Genomic DNA, 10961 nt, shown 5'->3' with positions numbered 1-10961 from the left:
CCCCACTCTGACCCCGCTCTCTGACACCGCTCCCTGACTCCGCACTCTGACCCCGCTCTCTGACCCTGCTCTCTGAACCCGCTCTGACCCCACTCTGACCACGCTCTCTGACCCTGCTCTCTGACCCAGCTCTCTGACCCGCTCTCTGACCCCAGACCCCGCTCCCTGGCCCTGCTCTCTGACACCGTTCTCTGACCCCACGCTCTGACCGTGCTCCCTGACCCCACTCTCTGACCCCACTCTCTGACCCCATGCTCTGACTGTGCTCTCTGACCCCAACCCCTGACCCTGCTCTCTGACCCGGCTCTCTGACCCCACTTTCTGACCGCGCCCTCTGACCCCACTTTCTGACCCACTCTCTGACCCCGCTCCCTGACGCCGCTCTCTGACCCCACTCTGACCACGCACTCTGACCCCACTCTTTGACCCGCTCCCTGACCCTGCTCTCTGACCGCACCCTCTGACCCCACTCTCTGACCCGCTCCCTGACCCCGCTCCCTGACCCCGCTCTCTGACCCCACTCTGACCGCGCCCTCTGACCCCACTCTCTGACCCTGCTCTCTGACCCCGCTCTCTGACCCCACTTTCTGACCGCGCCCTCTGACCCCACTCTCTGACCCGCTCTCTGGCCCCGCTCCCTGACCCCACTCTCTGACCCCACTCTGACCCCGCTCTCTGACCTCGCTCTCTGACCTCGCTCTCTGACCCTGTACCCAGCTCCCTGACCCTGCTCTCTAACCCCGCTCTCTGACCTCGCTCTCTGACCCTGGACCCAGCTCCCTGACCCTGCTCTCTAACCCCGCTCTCTGACCTCGCGCTCTGACCTCGCTCTCTGACCCCAGACCCAGCTCCCTGACCCTGCTCTCTGACCCCGCTCTCTGACCCCACTCTCTGACCCCGCTCTCTGACCCCGCTCTCTGACCCTGCTCTCTGACCCCACTCTGACCACGCTCTCTGACCCTGCTCCCTGACCCCACTCTCTGACCCCGCTCTCTGACCCCGCTCTCTGACCCCGCTCCCTGACTCCGCACTCTGACCCCGCTCTCTGACCCCGCTCTCTGACCCCGCTCTCTGACCCCGCTCTCTGACCCTGCTCTCTGACCCCACTCTGACCACGCTCTCTGACCCTGCTCCCTGACCCCACTCTCTGACCCCGCTCTCTGACCCCACTCTGACCCCGCTCTCTGACCCCGCTCTCTGACCCCATTCTCTGACCCTGCTCTCTGTCCTTGTTCCCTGACCCTGCTCTCTGACCCCACTCTGACCACGCTCTCTGACCCTGCTCCCTGACCCCACTCTCTGACCCCGCTCTCTGACCCCACTCTGACCCCACTCTCTGACCCCAGACCCAGCTCTCTGACCCCACTCTGTGCTGAGTGGACAGGCCGGTGGCCATAGCGATGGTGCCTCTTCCCGTACCTGTGTCCTCGATATGAAGCTTGGATTTTAATGGCAGCATCTTGTACTTTTGGATCGTTGATGTCAATGGTGCAGCCGGCGGGCGGGGCAGCCGGTTTCTTTGGAGCCGCGGCCTTCGACATCTGTCAACAACAACAATCAGCCCGGGGGAATAAACACTGACCCAGATACTGGGGAGAAGCATCCCCCCCCCCCCACACCACTGCCAGCCCCCCGAAGCCCCCACCCCACTGCCAGCCCCCCCCCACCCAACTGCCAGCCCCCCTCCCACCCCACTGCCAGCCCCCCTCCCCACTGCCAGCCCCCCTCCCACCCCACTGCCAGCCCCCCTCCCGCCCGGCTCCCAGCCCCCCTCCCCCCCACTGCCAGCCCCCCTCCCACCCCACTGCCAGCCCCCCCCACCCCACTGCCAGCCCCCCTCCCCCCCACTGCCAGCCCCCCTCCCACACCACTGCCAGCCCCCCTCCCCCCCACTGCCAGCCCCCCTCCCACACCACTGCCAGCCCCCCCCACACCACTGCCAGCCCCCCCCACACCCCACTGCCAGCCCCCCTCCCACCCACTGCCAGCCCCCCCACACCCCACTGCCAGCCCCCCTCCCACCCCACTGCCAGCCCCCCTCCCACCCCACTGCCAGCCCCCCTCCTACCCACTGCCAGCCCCCCTCCCACCCCACTGCCAGCCCCCCTCCCACCCACTGCCAGCCCCCCACCCCACTGCCAGCCCCCCTCCCACCCACTGCCAGCCCCCCCACACCACTGCCAGCCCCCCCCCCACCCACTGCCAGCCCCCCTCCCACCCACTGCCAGCCCCCCACCCCACTGCCAGCCCCCCTCCCACACCACTGCCAGCCCCCCCCACACCACTGCCAGCCCCCCTCCCCCCCACTGCCAGCCCCCCCACCCCACTGCCAGCCCCCCCACCCCACTGCCAGCCCCCCTCCCACCCACTGCCAGCCCCCCCCACCCACTGCCAGCCCCCCACCCCACTGCCAGCCCCCCTCCCCCCCACTGCCAGCCCCCCTCCCACCCAATGCCAGCCCCCCCACCCCACTGCCAGACCCCCACCCCACTGCCAGCCCCCCTCCCACCCCACTGCCAGCCCCCCCACCCCACTGCCAGCCCCCCTCCCACCCCACTGCCAGCCCCCCTCCCACCCCACTGCCAGCCCCCCTCCCACCCCACTGCCAGCCCCCCCACCCCACTGCCAGCCCCCCTCCCACCCCACTGCCAGCCCCCCCCCCCCCCCACTGCCAGCCCCCCTCCCACCCCACTGCCAGCCCCCCCGTCCCACTGCCAGCCCCCCCCACCCCACTGCCAGCCCCCCTCCCACCCCACTGCCAGCCCCCACGAAGCCCCCCACCCCACTGCCGGCCCCCTGAAGCCCCCCACCCCACTGCCATCCCCACGAAGCCCCCCACCCCACTGCCGGCCCCCTGAAGCCCCCCACCCCATTGCCAGCCCCCTGAAACCCCCCACCCCACTGCCAGATCCGCCCCGCATCCCCCCACCCCACTGCCAGCCCCCCTGAAGCCCCACCCCCAGCCCCCCCAAAGCCCCCGCCCCACTGCCAGCCCCCCCAAAGCCCCACCCCAAGCCCCCCCGAAGCCCTCGCCCCACTGCCAGCCTCCTGAAGCCCCCCACCGAGGGAATGCCGAAGATGAAGATATCCTCTGGTTCACGACTCTTCCCCGGCTGACTTTGTTCATTTGTCTGATTATTTTGAAATTAAATCTCCCTCAAACCTTCTCTCAGGACAACAGCCCGTCAGTGTTGGAAATCTGCCGTCCTAATCTGGTCTGTCCTCCACGTGACTCCAGACTTACTAAATGCGATTGTGTCTTAACTGCTCCCTCTGAAATAGGCGATCAGCGACCAACCACCCCTCAATAGGCAGCACGGTAGCACAGTGGATAGCACAATGGCTTCACAGCTCCAGGGTCTCAGGTTCGATTCCCCGCTGGGTCACTGTCTGTGTGGAGTCTGCACATCCTCCCCGTGTGTGCGTGGGTTTCCTCCGGGTGCTCCGGTTTCCTCCCACAGTCCAAAGATGTGCTGGTTAGGTGGATTGGCCATGCTAAATTGCCCTTAGTGTCCAAAATTGCCCTTAGTGTTGGGTAGGGTTACTGGGTTATTGGGATAGGGGGAGGTGTTGACCTTGGGTAGGGTGCTCTTTCCAAGAGCCGGTGCAGACTCGATGGGCCGAATGGCCTCCTTCTGCACTGTAAATTCTATGAAATTCTATGAAATATCAGAAACAAGACTTTCAGAATATAAAGCCAACAGATGTTGGGTAATCCATTCAAACATTCCCCACACCCTCCAGCCCGGTTGGCTCCCTTCATGTCATAGCATCATTGAATTCCTACAGTGCAGAGGGAGGCCATTTGGCCCATCAAGGTTATACCACCCCTCTGAAAGAGTACCCTACCCAGGCCCATTCCCCCGACCCATCCCCGTAACCCCACTTAACCTTTGGATGCCAAAGGGGATTTTATGGTGGCCAATCCACCTAACCTGCACATCTTTGGACTGTGGGAGGAAACCGGAGCACCCGGAGGAAACCCACGCACACACGGGGAGAACAAACACAGACAGTCACCTGAGGTTGGTTTGGCAAGGAGACCATCAAAGGCCTCATTGGCAAGAAGAGGAAAGATCTGCAAGGCTGGCAAAATGATACCATCAGCTGGGCAAAGAGGAGGACTCATCGATTAGCCAAGGTGGGGGATACAAGGAAGAGCCAGAGAAATCAAGAAGCAATGGTGGACTGAGAAAGCTAAGGATCTGCAACTCCTCATTGACAAGTGTGACACTCAGGGCTCTTCAGTGCCAGCAAGGCAACATATGGACCCAACACCCTAAGCTTCAAACTGAACAAGGACGGAACCCTCTTGAGAGAAATCATCTCCCTTTTGATGGAGAGGGGACACGTTGGGAAACTGCTAAACTATGACATAATCGTAGATGGGGGTCAATGAGGAAACCCCAAACCCCCGTCAAAGATAATCCTTGACTCCCACTAAGCGCGGATAAAGTCGAAGTTGCCATTAAAGACTGGCAAAGCCGCTGGAAGGGGCGGGATTCCTGCGGATATTTTCAAATGTGGAGGAGAAGAGATCGTCCGGTATCTCCATCAACGGCTCCTGAAAATCTGGTGCAGAGAAGAAATTCCTGCCAACCTCAAGAATGCCACCATCGCCACCATCGCCACCATCGTCACCATCGCCACCATCGCCACCATCGCTACCATCGCCACCATCGTCACCATCGCCACCATCACCACCATCACCACCATCGCCACCATCGCCACCATCGCCACCATCACCACCATCACCACCATCGCCACCATCGCCACCATCACCACCATCGCCACCATCACCACCATCGCCACCATCGTCACCATCGCCACCATCGTCACCGTCTTCACCATCGCCACCGTCTTCAAGGAAGGAGACAAAGCGGATTGTGGGAACCATTGAGGAATCTCCTTACTCTTCGTCACTGGGAAGATCATCGCCCAAATCCTCGCTGTTCACCTTCTCCCAGTCTCTGAAAAATCCTTACAGGAAGTCAGCGTGGCATCTGATCAAACCATGGGAATGTGGACATGATGTTCACCGCAAGGCAAATTCAAGGTAAATCCCAGCAGCAACATCAACCACTCTATACGGCCTTAATCCATTTGACCAAGGCTTTTGACTCAGTCAAACAGGAAGCACTATGGAAAACTCTGTCTAAGGCCGGGTGTCCAGAGAAATTCAGCAACATCCTCCGACTCCTCCACGACAAGATCTCAGCAACTGACCTCACCAACAGAAACCTTTGAGCTCCAGGAAGGTTTGCGAACACCAGGACAAAGGGAGTGCTTCAAAGACATGCCTGGGACGTATGCCCCAGTGTCTGTTCCTTCGGACCCCTCCGGGAGCCCGACAATTCTTAGGGTTCTGCTGGCGGGACCTATTCTCTAGGTCCTCCACCTTCTCCAGAAGCTTCTTCTGCTGGTCTCTCAGCATCCCCACGTCCAACTCCACCGGAATCTGATACTCCTCCTGCTCAGCCAGCGCCTTCTCCACCTTCTGGATCGCCCGATCTTGGGTGTCCAATCTAAGCTCCAGCTTCTCAATCGACGCTTTTACGTTTTCCAAGCAGTCCCGATTCTGCATAGCAAGGCCCTCCTGGATGACTTGCATCAGCTGCTCCATAGACCACTGGGTTGACAAGCCAGAGGTTCCCCCCTCTGCCATGCTGTCCCCTGTTGCAACTATAGCCCAAGTCTTCTCTGTCTTCTTGTCTCTGTCCTTACGAACACTTCTACTCCTTTTCTCCCTGCACCGAAGCGGGAATTCAGAAAAGAATGGCCACTAACATCCGTTCTGCAATTCAAGTCCGTTAAAAAATCGGGGGGAAAGTCCGGCCGGAGTGGGAGCCACCAAATGTGCGACTTGCAACTTCATAGCCGCCACCGGAAGCCGTTCGAGTGTTTCAAAGACACCCTGAAGACTTACCTCAAGAAATGCAACATAGACGCCAATGCCCGGGAGAGCCTTGCTCAGAGGAGACCTACTTGGAGGAACCTCCTGGTTGAAGGGACACAATTCTTCGAGAATACCCAATGGCAAGAGGAGACCTGGAAAAGGAGCCTGGGAGAGGAATACCAGCAATCCGGAGTCCAAGGACCGATCCCACCTCCCGGAATCACCTGCTGAGTGGGCGATCGAAGATGTGGCTCTAGGATTGGTCCATCAGCCGCGCAAGGACCCACAGAACCCGTGACCAGAAACACAGAGTTGAAAAAAAATGAAATGCCCCCTTGTTCTAGAAACCCCCGCATTAGAGATAATCATTTCTGTCTGTCGACACTAATAATACGTTTAACAATCCTGATTGGCTCCCTCCTCGATCGCCCAAACTCAGGGCGAAGAAGGCAAGTTGGTCAGAATTTAATCTATTGGGAGCGACTGATGCACAATCTCTGCAAAAGGAGCAGGTTCTAGCACTGCCGGTTAGAACAGAACGAGAGAGTATTCCGCATCGGAATCCTGCAGCGGGATTCTCCGCAATTGGCGGGTTGGCCCGACCCTGGCGTCAAAACCGGCGCGAACCACTCCGGTGTCAACAGCCCCCGAAAGTGCGGGATTCAGCCGTGCCAGCCGGTGCCAAAGGGCCAGCGTGATCCTGCGCATGCGCGGAACCACCAGCGTGTTCAGGCGCATGCGCAGGGGGGGTGTCTTCTCCACGCTGGCCATGGCGGTGCTCTACAGGGGCCGGCGGGGAAGGAAGGCGTGCCCCCACGGCACAGGCCCACCCGCAGATCGGTGGGCCCCAATCGTGGGCCAGGCAACACTGCCCCCCCCCCCCCCGCCGGGTCAGATCCCCCCCCCCCCCCCCCCCCCAGAGGACCGCCCAAGCGTACTCACCTGCCAGGTCCCACCGTGTCGGACCTGAGTGACCCACGCCGGCGGGACTGGCCAAAAACGGACGGCCGCTCGGCCCATCCGGGCCCGGAGAATTGCCGGGGGGGACCGCTGCCAACGGCCCCTGCCCGCCTTGGCGTGAACCCCACCCAAAACCCGGCGCCGGAGCGGCGGGGCGGGATTCGAACTCCCCCCCCCCCCCCGCAGATTCTCCGATATCTGACTGCAACAGTTCAGACAAATGAGGGGACTGTCATTTCCTAATTCCTCTCAGGTTTAGAGACGTTCCCACAAAACAGACACCATCGGGAAACGGGAATCAAAGTTGAAACTTGCTATGCCCTTCAGTAAGATTTGAGATGATCTTTGACTTGAATTCCACATTCTCGGACTATTCCTGTGTCCCGAGATCCCTTAGCGCCCAACAATCTATCAACACCTGCCTCAAACACACTCAAAGACGAAGCAGCAGTTGATCTCTGGGGCAGAGAACTCTTTAAGATTCACAACCCTTTGAAGGATGGAATCCCTCCCTGTGCCCTAGCTTAAATGGGAGAGCCATTTTTATTTTTAAAATGTGCCACCTGAATTTAGATTCCCCCCACGCCAGGAAGCGTCCTCTCAGCATTAACTCTGTCGGCCCCCTCAGAATCATATCTATTTCAATAAGAACGCCTCTCATTCTCCTGAACTCCAATGAGTACAGACCCAACCTGCTTAACCTTTCCTTCATCCCAGAAATCAGCTCAGCAAAGCCTCTCTGAACTGCCCTCAAAGCAAGCATGTCCCTCCCTCGGTCAGGAGACTAGAACTATTCAGAGTACTCGAGGTGTGGATTCACCAATGTACAGTTTTAGAAACACTTACCTACTTTTATAGTCCACCCCATTTTGTAATAATTGAACATAGAACATAGAACAGTACAGCACAGAACAGGCCCTTCGGCCCTCGATGTTGTGCCGAGCAATGATCACTCTACTCAAACCCTATACCCGTAACCCAACAACCCCCCCCTTAACCTTACTTTTTAGGACACTACGGGCAATTTAGCATGGCCAATCCACCTAACCCGCACATCTTTGGACTGTGGGAGGAAACCGGAGCACCCGGAGGAAACCCGCGCACACACGGGGAGGACGTGCAGACTCCGCACAGACAGTGACCCAGCCGGGAATCGAACCTGGGACCCTGGAGCTGTGAAGCATTTATGCTAACCACCATGCTACCCTCAAATAAAGGACAACATTTCATTTACCTTCCCAGTCACTCGCTGTACCTGCATGTTGACTTTTTGTGACTGATGTACAAGGACACCCGGGTCCCTCTGTACGGTAGCACTGCATTCAAATAATATTCTGCTTCTCTATCCCTCCTCCCACAGTAAGAAGCCTTACAACACCAGGTTAAAGTCCAACAGGTTTGTTTGGAATCACTAGCTTTCGGAGCACTGCTCCTTCCCCAGGTGAGCAAACAAACCTGTTGGACTTTAACCTGGTGTTGTAAGACTTCTTACTGTGCCCACCCCTGCCCAACGCTGGCATCTCCACACCAAGTGGACACATTTACCCAACTCCAACTGCCAATTCTTTCCTCACTCACTCAAACCTGACTGTCTCCTCCTGCAGCCGCTTTGTATCCTCCTCACAGCTTGCTTCACGACCGATCAGTGTGTCATCAGCAAATCTGGCTACAATGCGCCCAGTTACCTCATCCAGCATCATTGATATAGATTGTAATTAGTTGAGGCCTCTGCACCGATCCCGGTATTCCACGAGTTACGGTTTGCCAACCTGAAAATGACCCATTTATCCCAACTCTCAGTTTCCAGTTAGTTAACCAATTCTCCACCCGTGCAAATACATCAATCGCAATATCATAAACTCTTGTCTTATCTAGTAACCTTTTACATGGCACCTTATCAAATACCTTTTGGAAACCCAAATACATTCCATCTACTAGTTCTCCTTTACCCATCCTGTTTATTACATCATCAATTAACTCTAATAAATTTGTAAGACTTGCCTTCCCTTTCACAAAACCATGCTGACTCTGCCTGATTGTATTCTAATTTTCTCAATGATCGGCTGCTTAATAATGGATCTGAGCATTTTTTCAATATTGACTAACTGGTCCATAGGTTCCCTGCTTTCTGCCTCCCTCGTTTCTTACATTCACAGTTTCCCAATGCACTGGGACCTTTCCAGGATTTAGGGAATTTTGGAAAATGACAACCAATGCATCCACTATCTCTCAGTCACTTTTTTTTATACCCTAGTATGCAGGCCATCTGGTCCAGGAACCTTTAGTCACATTAGCATTCCTGGGCAGCATGATGGTGCAATGGTTAGCACTGCTACCTCACGGTGCTGAGGACCCGGGTTTGATCCCAGCTCTGGGTCATAGATTATCATAGAGTTTACAGTGCAGAAGGAGGCCATTCGGCCCATCGAGTCTGCACCGGCTCCTGGAAAGAGCACCCTACCCAAGGTCAACACCTCCACCGTATCCCCATAACCCAGTAACCCCACTCAACACTAAGGGCAATTTTGGACACTAAGGGCAATTTAGCATGGCCAATCCACCTAACCTGCACATCTTTGGACTGTGGGAGGAAACCGGAGCACCCGGAGGAAACCCTCGCAGCCACGGGGAGGATGTGCAGAATCCGCACTGACAGTGTCCCAAGCCGGAATCGAACCTGGGACCCTGGAGCTGTGAAGCAATTGTGCTATCCACAATGCTACCGCGCTGGTCACTGTCCGTGTGGAGTTTGTACATTCTCCCCGTGTCTGCGTGGGTTTCGCCCCCACAACCCATAGATGTGCAGGGTAGGTGGATTGGCCACGCTAAACTGCCCCTTAATTGGAAAAAAAATGATTGGGTATCTGAAATTTATTTTAAATAATAGTCACATTTGCATTCCAATTACTTTTTCTCTGGTGATCCTGATTGTTTTAAGTTCTTCCCTTCCTTTTGTCTCTTGATTTTCTACGATTCCTGGCATATTTTTTGAGTCTCTACCCGCCAGAATATCACAGCCACATTCTCCCATGGAGGAACTGATAGTATCAGGAAGCAGTCAGCGAAAGGTAACCTCACAATTCTGCGACCCTGCAATGCAGAAGGAGACCCTCTGAAAGAGCACCCTACCTCGGCCCACTCCCCTGCCCTATCCCCACAACGCCAGTTAACCTGTACAGCCTTGGACACTAAGGGGCAATTTATCATGTCCAATCCAGCTAACCTGCACATCTTTGGACTGCGGGAGGAAACCGGAGCACCCGGAGGAAACCCACGCAGACACGGGGAGGACGTGCAGACTCCGCACAGACAGTGACCCAAGCCGGGAATCGAACCCGGGTCCCTGGCGCTGTGGGTCTGATCTGGCTTTCTCTGCCTTCATCCTGGAAGGAGGGAGCTGAGAGGGAAGCTGGGGGGAGAGGGGAGTGGTATCGCTGCGCGGGACGCACTCCGAGAGCTTCCCCCACCCTTCTCCCAACCCCTCCTGCCTCACCGGCTTGTCGCTCCGCTCGACCGGCATGGGGGGCGCTAACCACTGCGCCCCCATGCCACCCAACAGCAATAGTGAAGGCAAGAAAGCACACTCGGGGTAACCCTTAGAAGGAAAGGGGTAACCAATGAACCTGTGCGACTTCCCACTAATTGCCAAGTTACCGGTCAGCAGGGCCTGTGGAGAGACTAACTTGTCCCAGGCCTCACTAACTCCCCTCTCCCCACTCCCATGCCTCGCTGCGGGGCTCGGGGTATGAATTCGGGGAGGTGTGAAGAGAATTTCCACTTTGTCACTTACCCTGGTGGAACAGTGAATCAGGCAGCCGCTTCCTTCCGGGTGTTTATTATCAAAGAGAAGAAAGGAAACCCCCTGAATTTAATTCTTGAAAAGCACCAGCGAGCCCGGCAGCCAGTTGTGAAAGGGAGAGGCCACCTTATAAATGTGCGTGGGGGCAGGGGGGAGGGGGAAGGGGGTGGAGAGGGAGGGGGCATAGTGGCCGATGCGGAGTCCGACAGCCCTCCCATCTACATTCCTTCAGCCAGTTACCTTCTTAGGAGCAGGTCTCTGTGCACCTTGAGTGCACAAAATGTCAATTCCCCATTGAGTGACAAT

The 10961-nt window shown here is 57.3% G+C and overlaps 1 protein-coding gene across 1 annotated transcript in view; it reads right to left on the bottom strand.

Moving 5' to 3' along the window:
- Nucleotides 1-10795, bottom strand: part of LOC119962203 (SPEG neighbor protein-like) — a 26822-nt gene extending 16027 nt beyond the window's left edge. Inside the window, exons 1-2 of the mRNA XM_038790168.1 lie at nucleotides 10647-10795; nucleotides 1420-1541 (exon numbers count right to left, since the gene is read on the bottom strand). Coding sequence (XP_038646096.1) covers nucleotides 1420-1541 — 122 coding nt within the window. The 5' untranslated portion in view covers nucleotides 10647-10795. The remainder of the gene's footprint in view (nucleotides 1-1419; nucleotides 1542-10646) is intronic.
- Between the last annotated feature and the right edge of the window lie 166 nt (nucleotides 10796-10961).

This window comes from Scyliorhinus canicula, chromosome 2 (genome assembly GCF_902713615.1).
Source record: "Scyliorhinus canicula chromosome 2, sScyCan1.1, whole genome shotgun sequence".
Classification (NCBI taxonomy): Eukaryota; Metazoa; Chordata; class Chondrichthyes; order Carcharhiniformes; family Scyliorhinidae; genus Scyliorhinus; species Scyliorhinus canicula.
The sequence above is the reverse complement of the archived record's forward strand: the minus strand, read 5'-3'. Positions and strand labels throughout refer to the sequence as shown.